General features: G+C 34.5%; 1 protein-coding gene across 5 annotated transcripts; it reads left to right on the top strand.

Annotated features, from left to right (window-relative positions):
- The first annotated feature begins 70 nt into the window (after positions 1-70).
- Positions 71-24,221, top strand: Usp16 (ubiquitin specific peptidase 16). Of its 5 annotated transcripts, none has more exons than XM_071615103.1 (19): positions 71-179; positions 1,779-2,026; positions 3,359-3,460; positions 5,223-5,401; positions 6,678-6,781; positions 8,283-8,386; positions 9,273-9,457; positions 9,965-10,060; positions 11,057-11,187; positions 11,493-11,580; positions 12,596-12,674; positions 13,975-14,066; positions 14,423-14,479; positions 15,397-15,573; positions 17,487-18,150; positions 19,472-19,566; positions 20,346-20,432; positions 23,522-23,678; positions 23,781-24,221. In XM_071615103.1, the coding sequence occupies exons 3-19, from the start codon at positions 3,400-3,402 to the stop codon at positions 23,903-23,905; spliced, it is 2,481 nt and encodes an 826-aa protein (XP_071471204.1). In that variant the 5' UTR covers positions 71-179; positions 1,779-2,026; positions 3,359-3,399; the 3' UTR covers positions 23,906-24,221. The 5 variants fall into 5 exon arrangements, with proteins under 5 accessions (XP_071471204.1, XP_071471203.1, XP_071471205.1 ...); XM_071615102.1 differs by lacking the exon at positions 1,779-2,026 and adding an exon at positions 957-1,145 and having other exon boundaries at positions 73-179; XM_071615104.1 differs by lacking the exon at positions 1,779-2,026 and adding an exon at positions 346-412 and having other exon boundaries at positions 73-179.
- The last annotated feature ends 257 nt before the right edge of the window (positions 24,222-24,478 follow it).

Here is a 24,478-nt window from a genome sequence, read left to right as displayed (position 1 = left end):
CGCTGCAGACCCTGGGCCGAGTGGCTTCCCATAATGCCGCGTCCCGGAAGTTCCGGCTTTCTAAGGGGCACGGTGGATTCGGCTCTGTTGCTCTCTATTCGTCACCGGGAGGAAGACGGAGCCGGCCGCCTAGCCCAAAGGCCCATTAGGGGATGCAGTTATGGGCGCTGTCACCGTGGGTAAGTTCTGCTTTCACCGACTTGCGATCACCACTCTTCTGAGCTCCTGCGCTCGTAGAGCACGAATTTTTCTGCCCCAACCGTGTTCTCCCTGGAAGGGCCCCTTCTAAGCGTGTTACTCTAACCTTTCCGGTGCCACGTTCTCATTGGCTTGATGTCCTGTCAGTCCCAGGAGCTGGCCAATGAATTCTCGGTGTTGGCGTCCTTCTCGACCCCGGACCCCAAGATTCCCGGTGGGTGCGGAACAGTTGGAAAGGGTGGGATGGGAAGGGAAGGAGGCGTGGCGGCCTCTGGGAATGTAGGTGGGCGGCTGACTAGCTACCGGGAGCGCCCGATGAGTGGGGTTGGGTTTGTAGCTGCGTCCTTGTGCTTAGTAAGAATAGGATCTGTCTCCAAACCAGATGCGTATTCCCAGGGCAGGACTAGTTTAGGCAAAACTTGAAAGCCACGTTTAAGAAAGATCTGCTGACAGGGGTTTCCACACACATTTGTAATGGAAGCGAGTAGGCAGGGGAAGACTGGGAGGGCAGAAGAAGGGAATTGGATCAATAAGATGTGGTAGAGCTAGTGCTGATTTAAAATTTTCATGCGGTTCTGTAAAGAGTAAGTTGACTAAGATGCTAACTCTTATCCTGAGACTCAACTGAAAACATCTAGTAGCTTTATTGTTGTTTTATAGCTGATGATACAGTACTTTTCATGTCTCTTTAGTTGCCTTTGTAGTTGTCAAAACTTTACTGGACCTCTTTAGTGACCTCCTATGTTCTTTACCTGCAGCAATTAGGATTCGCCTTTCAAGTGTTCCTTTGGAGTGTGAGCTACTGCAACCAGATTTACTAGTGCTGTCTTCACTACTGCAGACTTCTGACTTCTTCGTTCTTCTTCCTTTTCTTTTTCACCAGAACTTGTTCGCTCCATTCTTTTGTACCTACCTTTTGCACATTGTAACCATCCTTTATGCCTCAGGTACTCTTGTTTTTCCATTTTAACAAAAAGAAGTATTTTACGAGGAACTGCTGTATACTAGCACTGGTGGTAGATGCTACAGGCAACTCAGAAATAATGCCTAGAACCGTTTTTTCCTACAATTTCTTATTGCTGAGAGAAAAATGACATGTTCAGGTTAAAGATTTAAGAAACAGCCCATGATAAGTATCTGATAAAGGGACAAGATGAATAGTGCACACTAAAATAGTGGGGAAGTTTAGTGGAGAGGTTTATTTAAAGTGGAAGTGTTGACTAAGACTTTATTGAAAAGGAAAGCTTGGAGATTTTGGATGGATGGAGAAAACTCAGAAATCAAAGGCACAGAGGTCGGGACAAGGTATTTGGAGTAGAGGCTATTGAAGAGTTGGATTTGATTGGAAGGGAAAGAATGGTGATCTTAGAACCCAAACATCTGTGTTTTAGTTACATTTCTGTAACCCTGTGTTCTTTCACTATTTTGTTTCTGAGTTTCTTCCTTTAGTGAAACCCATTTAAAGGGTTGTGAAATCATATGTAAAAATATTTATGAAGTACTTTGAGACTTGGAAGATCAAAGGCACCATGTAATTATTACTTCAAGTAGTTTTTTATTTTATTTTTTTTTGGTGAAAGAGTAATGAGAGTCAGTATTGCCAAAGCATTTGGGCCAAACTATGAAGGACTGTGATGGTAAAGTTGAGGAATATGGACTTGGAAATTATTAAAGGCTTTCAGTGAAGAGAGTGATGTGATTAAAAATGGCATTATTGGAAAACGAATCTGGTACTGGAATGCAGCACAGATTAGAGGGAGTTGGATTGGAGGCCAGAACTTGGGTACTATTTTTTTCTAAGATCTACAATTAAATGTTTATCTTTAAGGTAAGGAAAAGTACATAAAATATTCCTCCTTTGTATGATCTTCGTATACTTTTGTGTTCCTTTGTTCATTTATTTATTTTCTAAGCATTTTAAGTTATACTTGGAAAAGATAATTATCAATTGTACTTTCAGTTTTTATATAAATCTCTTTGAATTACCTCCAGTTACACTAAGGCACCAAAAGCCAAAAAGGGGAATATTTCTAAGACACTAAGACAGAGCACCTGCTTTGCATGTATTAGACTCTGGGTTTTCACGCGCGCACACACACACACACACACACACACACACAGAGTAACAGTGTTTTCTCTAGGCCCTAATTTGCCCTAATCTCCACTTACACAATCAGAATTTTAATGAACATTTCACGTACAATACCTTATAATCATTTAAGGATTTGTCACTAACACATTATTCTAATGCACAAAAAATGGCTTTTCAAAATTATTAATAGTTTTAATGTTAGATATGTATTTTTTCAGCATTTTTCCTGTTTTCTAATTTTGAATTGTTGATTAAAATAGTGAAGATTTGATGTACAGTCATATTTGTATTCCAAAGTGATTTTGGCAATACTATAGTAATGTAAATAGTTGATAATGAAGTTGTAATCAATTTTTTGTTAGCTGATACTATTGGAAATTCTGGTGAAGAAAAATGCCATCACTTTTTATATGTAGGTTTGAAATTATTTTGTAAAATTTCTAACTATTTAGGAAGTTGCTTTCAGAATTATTTTTTAAGGAAATTTTTATATTTTTGCTGTACCAAGGATTGAACCGAGGACCTCCTGCATGCTAGGCAAGTGTTCTACCACTGAGCTCCATCCCAAACCCTTTTTATTTCTGAGTTATGGTCTCACTTAGCAGGCTGCCCTTGAACTTGTAATCCTCTTGTCTAAGCCTCCTGAGTGGTTGGGATTACAGGTGTGCACTATCATGCCCAGCTCAGAGTTTTTAATTGATGTGGTAAGGAGTTTGATTTCTCTTAGTGTCAAGTGTTGAGACTTTTCAAGATCTGTGTATGAAGACTGAGGCTCTCCCCTGATATTTAGATTTATTGAAAGCCTCTTACCTTTCTTTGCTAAGAATCATTTTCCCAAGGTATGAAGACAGGGAAGTACTATCCCATGTACCTCAAGTTCTTATTAAAAATTAGATGATTAAAAAAAAGCAATTAAAAAAATTAGATGATATATGTCAATAGTCTTTGTAAATTATAAAATGTGATAGACATGCAAGAAATTATATATGGCTTAGCTGTACTTCCTTTTCCTAGAGCAATATAAAACATTTTTTTTCTTGGTCAATCTAACTGTATCTTGTTTTCTAGATTGTTATTTTGTGTCAGTAAATAATCCGTAAAGTGCCAGCATGGGAAAGAAACGGACAAAGGGAAAAACTGTTCCAACTGATGATTCCTCTGAATCTTCAGGTATATTGCACTAATTGAATCTTTAACATTTATATTCCTAAAAGGATATTTGTTTTCCTAAAAGGATTTTAACATATAAAAATAGGATCAAATGTATATTATTGTTATGTAATCTGCATTTTAATGTTTACATTTGTATGTAATTTACTAGTCTTCTATGGCATTTTAGTAGTGTATAATTCCATTGATGTAAAGGGTCACAAGTGCGTATTTCATTAACTTAGCTAATTCTCTACTGTTACAGACTTAGGTAAATTTTCACTTTTTAGTGTTAAGAATGGGATAATAATGAACATCTTTGTTGTTAAATATCTGTGCACATCCAATTATTTTCTTAAGTAGAACTGTTTTGAATCAAAGGGTATAATGATTTTCAAGGCTCTTTTGATTGGGTTGCTAAATTGCTATTCAGAAATGTTTTACTAATTTATAGGCCCCCTAGCAGCATAATCAAGTGCCCATTTACTTGAACCTTCACCAGTGTTGGTTATGATTATTTGTATTTGCTGATTTGATAGTTCAAAAGGGTAGCTTTTTTTTTTTTTTTTAATTTGACTATTGGGATTCAGCAGTTGTCTTGCATGATCTCATTTGTTTTTACTTTTCTCTTGGTGCACATTCATTGAGCATAAAGCCAGTTGTGCTACTTAAGTAATTTCTAAAACTTCAGTGTTCCTGAAACAATGAAAACCCTTTAGAATGGCTTGTAAAGCCCTTTATTCACTTGACCCCAATATAGTTTTTAGTTTCAGGGTCCAGTTGCTTATTTTTGTACCTTCTGAGACCCTGCCATTCAGGGAGACAGCATGAACATTTGCAGGTTTTTATTCATAGGATTGTTCTCAGATTGCCCTTTACTCCCTGAGGTCATAGTTTGAAGTGTGAACTGTGAAGTCAGAAACTTTCTTCCAAGTTCTGGCATAGCCTGTCAGTAGTTATATGACCTTGGATTCTAAATATTAGTTTTTCATTTGTCATTGGAAATACTAATGTGCTCTTTCTGGGTGATTGTGAGGATTAAGGAAGTATTATATGTAAAACACTTAGCATATATTATTAACACAGCTTATAGGATGTGTTAATCAATATTGGAGATTTTTTTTATTACTATTAATATAGTCCAGGAATGTATATGTTATCTCCCTTGTGAAAAATTTGGAGTCTTTAGCTGCCTCCTCTTGTGATGCTATAGGATGTTTTAGAAATTCTTACAGATTAATTTATTTAGCTTCTGCTCCTACCAGAGTGTGAGCTATTCAAAAGAGAAGAGGTGTGGCTTGCTTGCTTTTAGGTTGCCTAGTATCTAGTGTAGTGCCTGGCCTGAAGTAGGTGTAGTGTTGACTGAATGAGGGACTTTCTCTCCAACTTCTTTAATATAAAGAAAACAAATATTTAAAGGACCTTCCTTTAAAAAAAATAGATAAATTGAAGTGAATTTTTAGGGATGGTAGTGATTATATTTAGAACTTTAAAAATGAAAATTTCAAATTTGAATAAGATCTCTTTCTTGGATGCTTGGGGGTAGAACACTTGTCTAGGCACGAGACCCTAAGTTCGCTTCCCAGCATGACCACCAAAAAGAAAAAAGGAAAAAAAAAGAAAAAGTCATGTAATTATCATAATAGCCAAATATCAAGCAAGATTTTAGGGTATTTGATTGTTTATAGGGTTAATTCAGTGTTGAAGTTTGAATGAAAAATTAAGTTTTGACATTAATAAAAATCTATTTTTGGCCTCATTTTTTAATTATTTGTTTTAATAGAACCTATATGTAGACACATTAGAAAAGGATTGGAACAAGGTAATTTGAAAAAGGCTTTAGTCAATGTGGAATGGAATATTTGTCAAGACTGTAAGACAGACAACAAAGTAAAAGATAAATCTGAAGAAGAAACAGAAGAAAATCCTTCAGTTTGGCTATGTCTTAAATGTGGCCATCAGGTAATGCTTAGATTTTATCAATTTGGGATTTTAGAAAACTCTTCAAACTTGTTTTAGAAGGTATCATCTAAAAGTACTGTTGTGGCTAACTAGGATAGATGCATACTCTCAGGGAAATGATTTTGAGAGTAAGATTTGTATGTTGGCAGTTTACTGGTTAGTATTCTCAAGTATCACACTATTAAAAGAGTTAGGAAGCAGGAATAAGCAGAGGGAAAAGTTAAATTAAACTGTTGCAACAGGTCCTCAGCTGATTATATAGTGAACTCTGGCCTTTGAGCAATATCCTAAATTAAGGCAAGGAGCCTTTATACCCATACAGAGACCTTTATTACTGGTGGCTTGTCCCTAGAGAGTATCATGGGCAGGTTCACTCCCTTTTGTTAAGGATAATCCTTGGGTTAGATGGACTTTGCTGTGAGTTCTCATCAGGCCACATTCCAGGCAGCTGGGGGGAATGAATACTTTGGTCTTGAAGGTGTGTATGTGACTGCCTGGTGCATGACTGTCTGTTACACCTGCTCACATCTGTTGTCGTGGTACTAAACATCTGGCTACCAGTCAGTCCTTAGTGATGGCAGGTTATGTGTATAGGAATTTGGACTACTAGGCAGACTTGTCAGGAAGGTAAAGATGGGGCAGAGAGCCAATTTGCTTTTCCATATTTTATAAGTTGAAAATTTCATTGAAATATTTACTGATTCACATATAATCATAAGAAATAATAGATATTATTAAGCATTTTGCCAATTTCTCCCACAGATAAATTTTATAAAACTACTGTGATTTTAGCTGATAGCTGATATGTAAACAGGAGATTGTGGGAATTAACATTGGAAAAATAGGTTGGGGTCAGAGGGTTATCAGTTATGAATAGGTTATGAATGGAGCTTTGTTTTAGGAACATTGAACTGAAAAAATTAAGTATGTTATGAGGGATACTAAAGTGAAGAGAATATTTGGGAGACTCTTAAGGGTCTAAACCAGATATGACGATTTGTGTTAGTGTGGTTTATTTGCAACAGGAAAGACAAATTAGAGAGGAAGAGTACTTTTAATGCATGGTTTTCTAGATACCATTTTCCGTAAATGTCCTAAGTTGCTTATGGACATTTAATTTTTAACAAAATTCAGATTTCTAGAGCTTAACATTTTATTTTCAAAATTGTAAAAATGATATAAGTTCTTGAGACACTTCTGTATTCATGATCAATTATGAATTCTTCTCTTTTCATGAATTTTTGTAACTTTGAGGTTTATGATTTTGTTTCTCTAGGGCTGTGGCAGAAATTCTCAGGAACAGCATGCTTTGAAGCACTATATGATACCAAGATCAGAGCCACACTGTCTGGTTCTCAGTTTGGACAACTGGAGTGTGTGGTGAGTGTTAGTTCCTATGCCTAGTATGTGAAATACTGGAAAATGAAATTGTTTGAAGATGTTTAAGGAGCATGAAAGGTAAACTTCTTGCAGTATTTACCATCACAGAAGGCTAGAGAAGGTGATGTGATGTTATGAGACGCTTTTGCTACTTTTGTATACACATAAAATTGCAGCATATAGAAAATATAGAGATCTTTGTTCTTTTGATTTCTTGCTCATGAGATTATAAAATATACGGTGGGTTGTCTTTAGTTTAAAGGTTACAGTGCTAAGAACAAATTTCAGATAAATGAGAATAAAGTAAAAGTTTGACCATGAGTTGTATGAAAATAAATGTCAGACTGGCATGTATTTTTCTGTGTTTTTACATCATTAAAACAGATTTTTACTTAAAACTATTTTCACAACAGTGTTCAGTGAGCATCATTTGTCAGTTGTAAAATTTATTTTGTTGGTGTAGGTCTGTAGTTTAAATTATGTGTATAAATTAAATTATGTGGGGCTAGGGTTGTGGTTCAGTTGTAGAGTGCTCACCTAACACGTGTAAGGCACTGGATTCTATCTTCCGCACCACATAAAAATAACTAAAATAGGGCTGGGATTGTGGCTCAGTGATAGATCAACTTGCCTCGCAAATGTGAGGCACTGGGTTTGATCCCAGCACCAAATTAAATAAATAAATAAATAGATAAATATCGTGTCCATCTACAATCAAAACTATAAATAAACACATAAATACATAAATAAAACAAAGGCATTGTGTCCAACTACAACTAAACAATATTAAAAAAATAAATAATGTGTATTTACATTATGTGTAGAAATGACTTGACTTTAATATGATAACCAGTCCAGTAAAATGTCTGGAGTTTTTAACAGTATGTATATGTAGCATAGTTTTAGCTAACTATTAAAAGAAATCTTATTAATAGTTAGCTAGAACTATGCTACATATATAATATGCATAGTTTTCATTGGGCACAATGGCACAGGTCTGTAATCCCAACAGTTTGGGAGACCGAGGCAAGAGGATTACGAGCTCAAGACCAGCCTCAGAATTTAGTGAAACCCTGTCTCAAAATAGGGCTGGAGGTGTGGCATAGTGGTAGAGCACCCTAAGTTCAATTCTCAGCGCCACACAGACACATGCATGGTCTTTATAGTCTTCAGGAAAAGATTTTGTGCATTTATGTGTATGTAGTACTAGAGAGCAAACCGTGGGTACTCTATCACTGACCTCCATTCTCAGCCACTTTTTCTTAAATTTTATTTTGAGATAGGGTCTCACTAGATGCCCTTGAACTTGGGGATCCTCTTGCGTCTGCCTCCCAAGTCCCTTGTGCCACCAAACCCAGCTTAGAAAACAGAATTTTTGTTTTCAGTTGTTTTAATAGAATAATTTGACATTACATATTTTGGGTTTCAGGAATTGTCATCTGGCTCTCCTTTTTTTGCTTGTCAATTTATCATTTTTCTTCTGTGATCTTTTTGGACACAGGTGTTACCTCTGTGATAATGAAGTCCAGTATAGTAGTTCAAACCGATTGGGCCAAGTGGTTGATTATGTTAGAAAACAAGCTGGTACTATAACTCCCAAGCCAGGTAAAATAATTTGTTTCTTAATAGATACTATAATGTTGATTTATATATCTGCTGATATTTAGACTTATTTATTATGCTACCTGGTATTACATGCAGCTGAATAATGGTTAGTTGTGATTGACTTTAAAACTCTGAAACTATTTTTGATATAGAATGTAAAATGTTGAAAAGTTATGCCATTATGAGGTATTAGAATGAGAAGCATTATAGTGTTGTGAGAAATGAGTAGTTATATGTGATGACAGTCTGGATGGAGACTTTGACTGTGGGGTTACTATTGATCTGTATTTAGGTGGTATACTTTTAACAAAGTTATAGTGGGTCCTGAAATAAAATAAAGACTTGTAACTCCTTCTAATGGTCATATACTTCTCAGTTCTTCATGATAATTAAATTAAATGATTTGATATACAGCATTTACTTTAGGCTTATGTTTTTGATAGTTGTGGTCACAAATTTTTTTGTCAGATCTAGACAAGGATAGAGAATTGTTTTTGAAAATTGATTTTTGGCCCCCGGAATTGTTTGATTTTAAGCATTAACTAATAAATCTAGGTAAATTACCCTAAAAAGAAGAATGAATAAACAAATTTCAGAAGAGATATAAGCATTTGTTTGATAAATGAAACCAAACAATATACATTTTCATATAAACTTTTTCCTTTTTATTACATAAGAATTCTCTACAAATGAACATTTCTTACCTGTGAAATTACAATAAAAAACAAACAAGTAAAGAATGTAGACATAAAATTTTAAAATTGGTGACAATGGCATTAGGTAAAAGTCACCAATTCTAATGCTCTGTTTCAAGTATAACTTTGAATGTGATGGATATTACATATTTTGCCTTATTTTTTTGCTTCTTTTTTTTTTTTTTTTAAAGCAGACAGGGATAATGGAAACATTGAACTTGAAAACAAAAAATTAGAAAAAGAGAGTAAAAATGAACAAGAAAGAGAAAAGAAGGAAAACATGACTAAAGAAAATCCACCCATGAATTCTTCCCAAATAACCGTGAAAGGACTCAGTAATTTGGGAAATACATGTTTCTTCAATGCAGTTATGCAGGTGACAGTGTCATACCCCCCCACCCTGCCCTTTTGAAATATAGGGTCTGTTACTTATAGTATCAACTTTTTCCCCATGAAATTTATTTCTATGCATTCAACATAACTCAAGTAATTGTTTATTGCATGTGAGTAAACCATAGTAGTGAGCACTGGGAGTGATGGGGTTTTAAAGCAATCATGGCTTCTGCCTATTGGAGCTTGCATTTGGTCAGGGAAGCCCAGGATAATTTCTACAAAAACAAAAATGTAATTAAAAGTGGTGGTGAGAAAATTGTGATGGTAGTGTAGGATAGGTACTTCTAACCAGGTGATGAAGGAGAATGTCCCTCTGAAGTGATGAAGAAGCTCAGAATTGGGTTTTAGCCAGAGTCGGGGAAAGAACAGGTCATGACTTTTTATTTCAGTATTGGTTTTGAGTTCATGTTTTGGTAGAATGCACACTTAAGAAATTTTGAATGAATTAATTTGCCTTTATGTAATTTCCCTTTTCCATCCTTCATTCTAGAATTTGTCACAAACACCAGTGCTTAGAGAGTTACTGAAAGAAGTGAAAATGTCTGGAACAATTGTAAAAATTGAACCACCTGATTTAGCACTAACAGTATGTACTTTAAAAAAACTTTTATATAAATTTCCTCTGTGAATATCTATATTCTGAACTGTTTTCAAAGAAAACAGTTTTCTACATTACTTCTTTGTTTTTGCTTTTTTAAAATTTTGTACTTTTTGTTTTTTTTCCATGGTACTGGGAATTGAACCTAGGGCCTTGCACATGCTGCCACTGAGCAACATCCCCAGCCCTTTTGTTTTTATTTTATACTACTAAATTAAACATGAACAGGCTAATGGAATTTATGAGGAGCCTTTACATTTGTTTGCTTTGTGAGCTAGTGCTCTGCTTCACTTTTGGCAATGTTGATATTTGTGAAACTCTAGGCCTGCATTTTTGTTCTTAATGTCTTTTTTTATCCCTACCCCCTCTTGGTACTAGGACTCAAACCCAGAGCCTCACACATGCTAGACAGATTTTTTTCCACTGAACTATACCTCCAGCCCTTGTTTTTAACATCTTTTAAAGTGACTTGTAGCCAAATGAATTCATTTTTATTATTTACATTTTGCTTTAACTTTTTCAGTTCCTTGGTAGTAACTTCCTGATAGTCTAAAACTAAAATAGAGCTGAATTCTTCATAAGATAGTCTTTTACCATAGAGTTTATTTTATCTTTGTGTGTGTGTGGGGTGTGTGTGTGTGTGTGTGTGTGTGTGTGTTAGTTAGTGGGGATTGAACCTCGGAGCACTCTATCATTGAGTGAAATCCCCATCCCTTTTATTTTTCATTTTGAGTCAGGGTCTCCTTAAGTTGCCTAGGTTGGCCTCAAACTTGCAGTCTTTCTGCCTTAGTTTTCTGAGTCTTTCGAATTACAGGCATGCACCACTGTACCTGGCATGTTTCTGTATCTTTTTATATAATTTTCAAACTTAAATAGGGCAGCTCTATCAGGAACATTGGTAATATATGTTAACTAGTTACATTTGGGTAAAGTAAGTGATTCCAAAATTTGACTGAAAAATGTAATTTTTATTTCCATATTTAGGAACCCTTAGAAGTAAACCTTGAGCCTCCAGGTCCTCTAACTTTAGCCATGAGCCAGTTTCTTAATGAGATGCAAGAGACCAAAAAGGGAATTGTGACACCTAAAGAACTCTTTGCTCAGGTCTGTAAAAAGTGAGTATCCACTTGATTGTGCCTTTAATGCATCAGTAAAATGCTGAGAAATAATTTAAAAAGTTAATGGTGTTAGAGTCAACCCAGTAAATATATATACTAATTATAATTTATTTCATTTGTATTTAAAGAATTGTACTTAATGTGATAATTACATCTGCCAAGGGCATTATTAGACTAAACAGGAATTTTGAGAAAACTGGGACACCCTAATATTAAGATAGGATCCTAAGGTCTCTTAAAAATAGCTTCATGTTTTAATTGACTCATTGTTGCTTTTCTTTTTCTTTTTTCTTTTTCTGTAGAGCAGTGCGGTTTAAGGGCTACCAGCAGCAAGACAGCCAGGAGCTACTTCGCTATTTACTGGATGGGATGCGAGCAGAAGAACACCAAGTTAGCATATTATTACCACCATATTTTATAATCCCATCTCATGAGCTTGTCTGCTATTTGCTATTTAAATGTTATTAAGCAGTGGAAGCTAGTCATTGAAGCTATTGTACTTTTAAATTTTTTTTCTGTACTGGCCTTTTTCAACTAATGTTTTCTTCATTAGAATAGATCAAGAGAATTAGAAATGATTCTCCTTTTCATAATGCTTTAGTTTACCTGATTTGGTTTACAGCAACATTGTTCTTTAAGGGTCCTATTTTACTAGCCTCTACCAACTGATATTTTTCCCAACCAGTTCCCAGTTGCAGCATATCTTTCTTCTTTTTCCGAGTGTGATTTAGAGCAGTTTTTTGAATGTAAGAAGCATTTTCATTTTATAAAACTTAAGGAACATTTGTTGCATTTAGAAAATTTTGTCTGTTGCCAGGATGTAAAATAATGTATTTGGTGATGTGAATATAATTAATAAAATATCACAATGGTGATAGTAACCATAATAGCAACTAATACTAGAGCTACACTTAGTGGAGCACTGTTGTCTGTAGTTCTCACAACCAATCGGTGGAGTAGGTCCTCTTACTATTTTCTCATTCCATAATACTGAATCTAGTGTGTAGAGAAGTTTGGTACTTAGTTCAAGGTCTCAGCCTGTAATGGCAGAGCTGAACATCTAGTTCTGGAGTCAGTTCCTATAGCTCTCATGCAAACACTCTTTTTCGAGGATAAGACATTTCAATGTGTTTCCTAAGGAAGTGGGCATGCTTTGAAAAGCTTTGGTTTACATAGATTTAAGATCTTGAAATGATAAGATAGTACCTTTTTTCAGGTTATTTATTGTGTTAGAGTCATAATTCTTTTTAGCTCCTTGAATTAATTTTGAAAATGTGATTTTGGAAGTATTAATTTTTATTTCAGTAAATCTGGGGAGCTACCGATCCTTTCTTGATTACATATTTTCTAAGGAAATTAACTTTAAAATTTAATAGTATATATATATCCATTTTATTACTTTTAGAGAGTGAGTAAAGGAATACTTAAAGCATTTGGTAATTCTACTGAAAAATTGGATGAAGAACTAAAAAATAAAGTTAAAGGTAATGTCTAATTTTTTGAACTAAAACACTATAGTTGAATTCCTCTGTACCTTAGGACAAGATTGCCAGCACTTGTATTTCAAATCCTCAATTATTAACGTATAATTTCTCTACATCACTGTTGATTTTTAAAAATTATTTAGTACTCCATAGGTGAATATTTTAAAAAATTAACTTCTGGTTTATTCTGTATGCATTATTATAGTGAAATTTATAAAGATTGAACTAAGATGATGTCACAGTCTTGTTTTTAAAAACCTTAGAAATATAATTAACAGTAAATAATGAATCACACTAATATGAGTTGTCAGTAGCTGATTATTAATCATAGAGCCAACTTAGATTTTATTGTTGGGTGACATATAAAGATTTAGGACAGATAAAGATTTAGATCTTACTGTGGTGATGGAACTCTTCCACATTCTGTCCTGTGTAGATGCTGCTAGCCACGTGTGGCTCTGGAGCTCTTGAAATCTGAATGGTGAAACTGAAGAACTGAATTGATATTTAGTTTTAATTAAATTTAAATGGCCATAAGTGACTAAGGGGTACCGTATTATAAAGTTGTGGTTCCAATCAACTGTTGATAATTCTACCTTTTTGGTACCCTAGAGAGCCTGGCCAGTAGTAGAGAATTGTGGCTCCTGTGTCCATTTATTATAAAAGGATGTTTTTATATCAGTGGAAACTTATCATTTGAATAATACATATAAATTTTATATATTTGGAAAATGAGTGATTAGGTAATAAAATTATGTCACCTTACATTAAGCGTGTCAAGATTCTTTCTGGGAACTTAGAAAAATCAAAAGGAAGATTTCATCTGAAATATTTTCCTGAGTTTTTTATTTTTAATTATAAAAGTAGTTTTAGAGTTTACAAAGTAAGTTACATGCATTTTGTCTCCAAGTTTGGTACCAGTGTCTTTATTAGAAAATCAGTGAATGTTAGAGCTAGACATTCATCCTTCTCTGATCTGCTCATTTTACTATTGGAGGAGGTATTAGTATATAGAAAGTCTCACGACTTGCACTATTTGGTTCACACTGACTAAGAGATCATCGATAAGAACATTTCTTTTCTTAATTCATAAAAGGTGATTGTGTTCAGTTGTGTTATGTCTAGAGGCAGAGTATATGTAGCTGCTGACTTCTATAGTATAAAGATAAATAATGCTAATTATGAATGGAGAAAAATTATTGGATAAGAAATGAAAAATTTTAGAGTTAGGTAAGTAAATAGTTTTACCTTTTCTTATTCAAGTAATTACATAGAGTAATTATAAACTTTTTTCCTACAGATTATGAAAAGAAAAAATCAATACCAAGTTTTGTGGACCGTATCTTTGGTGGTGAACTGACTAGTACAATCATGTGTGATGAGTGCAGCACTGTAAGTGGATATAGTGTGGGCTGCATGTATTCATTAATGTTTCCTGAAAACAGTTTATTGTTCCCTTCAAAAAAGGAAATATCTAACTTCATAGAATATTCTTTGTTGAACTATCCAAATGTGTATGTTTTTTTGCTGGAAAATTTTAGCACTTCTAAAATTTGAAGTTGCTTTAATCTTTCAATTTATTTCCCCTAATCTGAAGTCCTCAAAATTGTGTATTTTTTTCATTTCAAATTTTCATAACCCTTTATTAAAACCTACTTCCTCTTCACCCAAATGGGGAGGATCTTAATATGTAATGTTTAATGTGAATTTCTTCCTTCCTTTTACATTTTCTTTTTTGTTTGGTTAAGGTTTCTTTGGTTCATGAATCTTTCCTTGATTTGTCTCTCCCAGTTTTAGATGATCAGGTAAGACTATGAAATTTATTTTGTTGAAGTAGATTTTTTTTTTGTTTCTGTTAGATTTTTTATGGGGAAAAAAACCTTGTCACCTTTTTCAAATTTATTATTACTAGTCCATGAAGAAGTTTTTCTTAAATTTACTTGCGATAGAATAAATTTTCAGATTTGAATCAAGAATGGGATATATTTTTCTTTTAAGAAAGAAAGGGTGATATGTATATAATTCTTCATAGGTAATTAACTTGATTGCTTTACCCATAGGGAAGTATTTTCCTCCCATTAAAATTATTATTTATTATTTAAGGCTAACCACAGATCCATTGCAGTCTTATGTACATAAATATTAAATAGATATTATTATCTCAATTTTAAGCCTTATTAGTTTGGCTTCCTTTAAGTGGTTGTAGGGAAAAGGACACATTTCATGAATGTGGGATAAATCGTTCAACTTCCTGTGAAGTAGGGATCCCTTGCCTCATTACTTAGTGGTTAAAATCACACCACACTTACTTTATTCTCTTTTTCTGTAAAACTATCATTTACATACAAGGAAAGAAAAGAATTAAAAGAAGTACCTGCAGTTTGATACATAAATCATTTATGAATAGAAAAGACATTTAGAAATGGACTCATTTACAATGTGATACAGCGTGTAGTTAGTAACATCCATTGTATTCCTTTCTATTACACTTAGATGTGAAGTTCCTTTTTTGCTGTTTTATTTGCTTTCTTTCTCAGTATGTGAAGATTGCTTTCTAGTAAGTGAGATGAATGCATTTTGTCCTAGGCATGTTTTCAAATATTGTGGAAGTAAAACTAGTATAAAATAGAAGTAAAAAAATTTTTGGTAATATGAATTTTCTTTCAACCACCAGGTGGATATAAAGTTTTGGTATTAACCAATATTTTCTCCGTATTTTAAGAGTGGTAAGAAAAGTATAAATGATAAAAATCTGAAAAAGACAATGGAGGATGAAGATAAAGACAGCGAGGAAGAAAAAGATAATGACAGTTACATAAAAGAGAGGCATGATATTCCTTCAGGAACAAGTAAGCACTTACAGAAAAAAGCAAAGAAGCAAGCCAAAAAGCAAGCCAAGGTGTGTAACTGGAAAAAGCATGCTTTTCTTATTTTACATTCTGAACTATTGAGTTGTCTGAATTTGACAATTATAGAATTAGCTCATTTAGTCTTATCTGCAGGGAAATTGCTTTGAGTGTATGTGAAGAAAAGTTGCGTTTCTTTTTTTAATCTGGCATCATGTGTGATAACTGTTTTTAATAAACTTAGTTCATTTTCAACTTAGTTTTTTTGAGTTGTTAACACTTGACATTTACAAATTTAAAAATATATAAAGATATACAGTAACTTAAGTCACCTACTATCATTTTATGACATAGATAACTACTGTATTTAGTTTTCCATGTACTCTTCTGGGATTTGTTTTGGAAAATATAAGGAAATACAAATATATTAGAAACTTTATTTTATTTTTTTTTTTACTAAAAACACTGTTCTGGTCCTGTTTTTTGTTTGCTTATATACCTACTTAGATTTTTGGATGCCATTTCATTTCAGGATAGAAAGTGTCTTCATTTTTTTTCCCTGCTGCATTATAGTTGTTTTATAGATGTACTATAATTCATTTAGCTGTTTCTCTGTTGATTTTGGTTGTTTTTAGTATTTGCTATTTTGGTCATTGCTGTAATGAATAACCCTGTACTTATATCACCTTTAGGGTAAATTTTGAGAAGAAGGATTACATTTGTAGTTTCAATAGATATTTTCTAGTTGTCTTCCACAAAGGTACCAATTTATATTCACACCACCACTTGTTTCTTCTGATCTTGATAGCAGGGTGATATCAATCTTTTCTTCTAGTCTAGTAGGTGGAAAATACTATCTCAATGCAATTTTATTTTGCATTTGTTTTAGTATAAATGAGGTTAAGCATATTTTCATGTTTCAGAGCCATTTTATTTATCTTTCCTTTTTTTGAATTATTCTTCCATTTTTTATTTGTTTGTTCCTCTATTTTTACTGTCACACGTTAGAGTGTTTGGTGTCATCTTGTGTTGTTCTTCATCTTTTTGGTATTATAGATTAGCCTCACAGAGACTATCCTTTGAATTACAGCCAAAAATGCCAACACCTTTGAGTCTTTAGGTACTCAGAAAACAGGAATTTTGATAAAATAGCTTTGCTTTTCCTCAAGAGGAAATAGGCTACAGAGGCAAAAAAAAAAAAAGAGAGAAAAGGATGATTTTTAGGGGGAAAATCCTTGATTGTCCTCTGTACATGTGTCCAGGTGACCTCTGTGCTTTTTTATTAACTTTGTCATCCATCCTTCTGTCCAGAGCAGTCCTGTACTTACGCGTCTTTTCAGTTTATTCTCTTTTTTTTTGAAGAGAGAGAGAGACAGAGAGAATTTTTTAATATTTATTTTTTAGTTTTCGGTGGACACAACATCTTTATTTTATTTTTATGTGGTGCTGAGGGAGCGAACCCAGCGCCCCGCGCATGCCAGGTGAACGCACTACTGCTTGAGCCACATCCCCAGCCCAGTTTATTCTTTATCTTAGTGAAACTTTGACCAAATAATCATAATCATAAGTTATATGGATACATCTTTTGTTGAGAATACAATAAAATCTACCACATTGTGTAATTCTTGGCTGCTTGGGTTTAATAGTTGAAGTACTCTGTCTAGATCACTTCTCTTAAAAAAAGGGTTTATGCCTGCCTTGCATATTTCTATTTCCCCAGTGCAACAATTTTTTGATTGTTTCTGATTTCATATTAAGACTTTTTCTTCATAATTTATTTGAACCCTGATAGCCAAGGAACTTTTATAATGAGATTCTGATAGTGAACTCCTCCTTATGAAATTATTTTTGATCAGTAAATAGCAAAATTTGATGTGGTACATGTGCTCTATTCCTGTGTCTCCATTTTTTTGTCCCCTTCCACCCCACCCCCGCCTTTGTAATGTTTTATATTCCTTTTACACAGAACCAACGAAGGCAACAAAAAATTCAAGGAAAAGTTCTTCATTTGAATGATATCTGTACCATTGACCATCCTGAAGACAATGAATGTGAGGCTGAAATGTCACTTCAGGAAGAAGTAGAAATTAAATCCAACCATATTTCACAAGAGGAAGTTACACATAAAGAATTTTGTGTTAATCAGAAAGATTTGAATGGACAAGAAAAAATGATAGAAAATATAACTGACAATCAAAAGTCCATAGAGGAAATAGATATTAAAAATATCGATATGGATAATGATCTGGAGGAATTGGCATCATCTCCCTCTGAATGTACTAGGAATTTAAATGATACCTTTCTGAAAGAAGGGAGTAATGGAGAGGTGGACATTTCCAGTGGTTTCAAAAACCTTAACTTAAATGCTGTTCTTCAACCTGATGAAATAGATATAGAGATTCTGAATGACAGTCATACTTCTGGGACAAAAGTATATGAGGTTGTAAATGAAGATCCAGAAACTGCTTTCTGTACTCTTGCAAATAGAGACACTTTGAACACTGATGAGTGTTCAGTTCAACATTGTTTATATCAGTTCACCCGTAATGAGAAACTTCGAGATGCAAATAAACTGCTTTGTGAAGTATGCACACGGAGGCAATATAATGGACCAAAGGCAAATACAAAAGGTATTTAGATTTTCTTACTGTAAATAAAATTAATATGAAGGGGTACATTTTGCACTGTAGAGATGGAGTAGTCTTCTGTTGTGATCTTATCAGGATTTGGATAGCATGAATAAGTGCCTTCTTGTAGGTAAATGTTTCAATGGAAGAATGAAAGAAGAATTTTATTGAGGTGACTAATATTCTGTGACATCACAGCAGCAGTAGGTTAAGTGGGACAGTGTACTGTCCATCACCTTTCTCAAAGGTAGATTATCTCACTGGAATGCAGTCACCACAGCTTCCTGACAGATAGTGTTTCCTTGCATCCATAGCTCCCTGTCAGCATTTGTGATCATCTTTTGTTTCCCTTGCATCCAGGAAGTCATGCTTGAACTTTTTAGCGTACTTATGGGATGTGTCTATTGCAAAGGACTAGAGTGACCATCCTTTTGTACAGTTTCCATCAAATAAGAAACAGACATTGACAGTTCCTCTTCTTTTCCTCCCTTTCCCTTTTTTATTTTTTTAAGTTGGGTAAGTGAGATAGGAAAGGGCTACAAATTCCTGAGGACTTTTACTAAAAGTGGTTGAAGTGTTTTAAAATCCTAGTTTTTAATTTATTGACATGTAGATATAAAAAGGAAACATATTGCTTTTGTGGGAAATTTTTTTTTCCATATAGAATTATTTGATTTGGAGAAGGCAGTGGCAAACTAAGGTCCATAGGCCAAATTTTAGCATCTACCTGTGTTTTTGTGGTATCTGAGCTAAAGCATAGTTTTTTTTTTTTTTTTAATTTGGCTTTTTTTTTTTTGTGGAGGGAAATGCATGAGGCACTTCTAGTCAACCAATTTGATGATGTTCCACTTAAAAAAGAATTTGTGAGAACAAGCATTTGCTGGGATTGAACCCAGGGTCTCATGTATGCTACGCAGGCCCCCCACCATTAAGCTATACCTGTAGCCCTCAAAAATGTTTTTTATAAGCGAATATTTGTAAATTTTTTGATGAAAGGGAACAGCCATTTCAAACCCTAACAAACCAAAATGTTATATGTCATCTAAAGTAATTTTGTTCTTCTCTTAATAGAGTGCACTCAAGACTTAATTTATTAAATTTTCATTTCATCCATAAAAATTTATGGGAAATTTGTTTTCTATATAAAATATCTAGAAAACATCCTTGGATATATTTGCCCCTTGATCCAAAAGCGTAAAATATTTAATATCTTTTCCTTTACAGTTTGCTGATCCTTGCTTTAGATATCTGATTTTATAGCAAACTGAATACTTCAGAAGTCAAAAATAATCTTTCATTTGCTAAAATTTCTCCTTTTCTCTAGGTGAAAGAAAACATGTTTATACCAATGCCAAAAAGCAGATGCTAATTTCTCTTGCTCCTCCTGTTCTCACTCTTCATTTAAAGAGATTTCAGCAGGTACCATTTGTTATCCCAGATTTGTTTTAAGTATATAATATTTACTGTGTTATTGTTTTAATACATTAATGTTTCTTTGGTTTTCTTTAATTCTGTCTTCAAAGAAATAAGTGTATGTGTGTGTGTGTGTGTATACACACACACACACACACACACACATATATGAGCAAGTGCTTGTCAGAGAGGAAGAGGCGGCATTTAGGTATAGTTCTTCCTCACTTTTCTTAGAACTCATGCTGCTCTTTTTATAGTACCTTATTTTAACCTTAATTCCAGACTTAAAAAAGGCAGTGTAATACTTAAATCTCACACTCAGGAATATTATAGTTATTTTTCTGTTTTGTGTATGACATTTTATTTTTACTGACCCTTGATAAAAAGATATTGATACTTTGGACTTGCATCATTTTGGTGAACCAGTCTTTTCTTGCAATAGCAGTGTGACTTTCAAATTCTGTTCTAAACTTCTAATCTGATTTTTCTGGGTGACTGAGGTAGAAACATTCAACCTGGAAGTTGTGATGATCCTGCCACAGCTTCCCTGGTTGCTAAGATTTCAGGCTTGCAGCCATTATGCCTGGCCCAGCTTTCTTAATGTTCTGGGGTGTGTGTGTGAGAATGAAAGAGAGAGATACATGCACTTAGCAAAGTGGATCAAAAACAAATCTCCAAGACTGAACCAGGACTAGATGCTCATGTTTGGATATTGGAGGCGGGTACTACTTAACATGTACACCTTTCTAGGGTAAGAATTGAATTTGTTTGTCCTTCTCTTTTAGGCTGGTTTTAACCTACGCAAAGTTAACAAACACATAAAGTTTCCGGAAATCTTAGATTTGGCTCCTTTTTGTACCCTTAAATGTAAGGTAGGTGAGAGTGGTCTTATTTTAAAGCAAATTCTTTAAAGAGAAATCAGATAAATATGGTCGAGTGTTCAGATTATTATACATAGAATAGATGTGAACTTAATCCAACATGTTAGTGATTCTCGGAAAGCCCTGCAAAGTAGACCACGCATCAACTAATATTTAAAGTAAAAGTTAGTAAGATGAGTCAAAATGACATGACTACTTCAGGCACAAAGAACAACAGGAACAAATGCATAACAGTGTAGAATAGTGTGCAGGGACTGGCAATGTTAGCAGTTCTAGACTAGCTTATAGAAGGTATAGGGAAGTAGGGAAATGAAGCCTGAGAGGTGAGATAGTTATGAAGAGTTTCATGATGAGGAACTTCTTAGTAATGCAAGGAGACCCTGAGGAGTTTAAAGCAATGGGGTGACGAGGTTTTATATATATATATATATATATATATATATATATATATATATATATATACACACAAAAAAAAAAAAAAACATAGGTTATGTGCTGACATATGAAGACTGGGTTTTAGGAGAGAAATTCTAGAGGTAGTAAGTTGGATTATTCATTTAGTAAGTAATGAGGCTTATAAAGTAGGGCAGGGGAAGGAGAAGGTGAATATTTCAGGATACAGCAACATTAACCACTGAGAATTGCTTGGTGCTGCAAGGTGAGACAGAGGCCTTTACCTGGATGCTGGTGTGGCACAGAAGCAGTTGACGGTGACTGCTGTAGCCTGTATGAACAGGCAGACAGAATGCTATAAATTGAGTTAGGAAATACAAGAACAACGGGTTAGAAAGTGGAGAAAGGACAATGAGTTCAGTTTTGGATACAGTGAGTATCAGATATCTTTGAAATATTCATGAGGTTAATGTCTAGGAAACATATCTGAAGCCCAAGGGCAGAGAGTTTAGGGCTGGAGATACAGGTTTGGAAATCATGTAGGCAGTGATTAGAAGTGAGATGGATTCTCTGATATGTGGATGCTAATTCACAGTAAGGAAAGGGGGAATAGAGATACTTTGGATTGGACAGTGGGACTGAAGGAAAGGGAGAGAGTATGGGGTTAGGAATGATAGTAGAATGAAATGGACACTATTACCCTATGTGTGTGTGTATGATTACACGACCTGTGTAACCCTACATCATGGACAACCAGAAGAATGGGAAGTTATATACTCCATTTATGTATAATGTGCCAAAATGCATTCTATTGTCATGTGTAACTAATTAGAACAAATTTAAAACATTAAAAAAAAAAAAAGTAGTAAGATGGGATCACTTGTGTACTATATAGAGCCTGAAGAAAAAGATCAGGTAGCCAAGGGCAGAGCTTCTGAACATCTGAGTGAACAGGACAAAGGTAGGAGAGGATACTTTCTGTGTGAATTTTAAAATGATGAGAATTTACTTTCCTCCCTCCCAATTAACATTCTTTAAGGTGTGATTTCAGAGTGGGTGAGTAAATTGTAATTATTATTATTATCACCACAAGGCTAGGTTACTTTAGCTGGTAAGTGGAAATACCTCTCATTACTTTTGAATACAAGGTCACCAGGAATCCATCTTTTGCCGAAAATACCATTGCCATGTGCTCAAGTTTCAAGGAAAGACTAAGTGTGAACTCAGTGTCAAGAATATCAGAGAAAGGGACTAAAAACTAACAACTAGACAGCATAGAGGTCATGCTATGAATTTTTAAGAATAGCATTGGAACTTCCGTGGGTTATGGAGATCAAGTATGTATATATTATTGGAAGCTTTATTGAAAAGAAAAAGTGGTGGACCATTGAAGATTATTTCTAAAAATCTCTAAGACTTAAGTAGGTTTGTAAGCCTAGAGGAAAATCTAGAAGTTGAAGATATCAGAGGAAGCTAGGAGGGCTGAGGGTTGGAGTTTGGTCTTTGAACGTAAGGGAGAGGATTGTTTCCTGAGAATGGACAACTTGGAGTTGGGTATGCTGTGTCTCAGTTTTTCTGAAGTGGGAGGTGAGGATAGTAAAAGAATAAAAGATTAGAGATAAGGAAGTGAATAGTTGGGACCATAGCTGTAGAGGGCATCCATGGAAGAATCAGGTAGCTCACACATGGTCAGAGTTCTCACACTTTAAATGTGCATAGGAAATCACCTGGGAATCCGACCTACAAAGTGATTTTGTACGGCTGGAGTGGAGAAATACCATCTCCAGATGGTATTTCTAATAAATTCTCAGGTGGTGCCCGCTTTTGCTGTTTCACACACATCTTGAATAGCAAAGTGTATACTGCAAATGGTGATGATGACAATGATGACAAAAGAAGTCTCACAGGCCAGAATAAGAGGAGGACTAGATGATCTTGTTAGATTAAATAGTACAGAATACCTGAGGTGAGAGTTGAATAGAATTATGGACTGAGACTAGATTAGTAAGATTCTGAAGTTGAACAGTTTTGAGTGATGACCAAAGCCCAGAATCTAGTTGTGATCATGATGAGTAGCTAAAATGGAATGGTAATGAAAATTCTGTGAGGGTTCCAGTGAACACAGAAATATCTGGAAAGCTGACAGGATTTAGAATGAAGTAAAAAGTTCTTTGGTGAATATGGAGGCATAAAGATGAATGTAGTGATTGTGATACTCTAAGGATTTTTGAGAGTAACCTGTAATTGGCCCTTGTCTTGAAGAATGCTTGTCCTTATTGATAGCCCTATAGCATGTGTTCTTTAAAGAAAAAGGAAAGTGAGTACTTCTTGAGAGTTTGTGCTTCTGTCCCTAGAGGGCATCTAAAAATGTGCGTTGGTTTTTGGTACACAAATGACATTGCTGTTTTGTTAAGGACTTGCAGCTCATGGCTTATGGTTTCTACAGGAGGGAAACAGCAATGCCAACTTTCTGGGGGGGGGTGGGTGGGAACGCACAACAACAAAGCAAACAAAAAAAATCCCAGAAGTATCTGTAGGCTAAGAAGAAGTAAGGGAGAAAATAATTAAGTTCAGACTCATGAATAATTTCTACACTCTGGAAGGATGACTAGTGTAAACTTACCTTGCCAATGACACCTGTACAAATGGAACTCGAACTAACTTTTGGATTCTGTTCATTTTTAAAGAATGTTGCAGAAGAAAACACAAGAGTACTATATTCATTATATGGAGTTGTTGAACACAGTGGTACTATGAGGTCGGGGCATTACACTGCCTATGCCAAGGCAAGAACTGCAAATAGTCATCTCTCTAATCTCATTCTTCATGGAGACATTCCACAAGGTAAGTTGTCCTGGAAAATGTAGGCATTAAGCAGATTATGGCAAAATCAGAAAATAATCAATTTGAATTTTCCCATTTAATTTTATATTTTCTTCTTGACAGATTTTGAAATGGAAACAACCAAAGGGCAGTGGTTTCACATCAGCGACACACATGTGCAAGCTGTGCCTACAGCTAAAGTTCTCAACTCACAAGCATACCTCTTATTCTATGAGAGAATATTGTAACAACAAAAAAGTGCTTTCTTTGGAAATGCATTTGTGGCTTTTTTTTTAATGGCTGTTATTAGTAACAATAAAAAATTAAAGACTACAAATCATGTTCACTTAATACTAAATACCTGACAGAAGAAATCATGTTTATTTAAGTATCAAAGGGAAAGCACTTAAAAATTCAGTGAATTTTTTTTTTTTTTTTTTGTATTGTCATTGTGGTTTTTTTTTTGCTTCATTTCTGAAAAGTAAATTTGAATTATTTAATTCCTCTGTGCTTAATGTTTGGGTGGTGGATCATGACCCATCAATAAACTGACTTCCTCCAAAACTTGTTTTATTACTTAGATTTTTAAGTTACCTTGACTGCACTAGATAACATTAAATATTTGCTGTTATCAAAGTATAACATAGGACAAACTTAGACTGTAGTTTACCAAATCCTCTTTTATGCCAGCATGTCAGAGAAAGTCTACAAATTGTCCTTCTAAAAAATTCCTTTTTTACCCAAGTTAGCCAATACCAGGTTAGTTACAACCAGGTTTAGAACATCAAGCCTGCCAGAACTTCTTGTATAGTTCAACATTT

Source organism: Marmota flaviventris, chromosome 8 (genome assembly GCF_047511675.1).
Source record: "Marmota flaviventris isolate mMarFla1 chromosome 8, mMarFla1.hap1, whole genome shotgun sequence".
In the NCBI taxonomy this organism is placed as follows: Eukaryota; Metazoa; Chordata; class Mammalia; order Rodentia; family Sciuridae; genus Marmota; species Marmota flaviventris.
The sequence above is the reverse complement of the archived record's forward strand: the minus strand, read 5'-3'. Positions and strand labels throughout refer to the sequence as shown.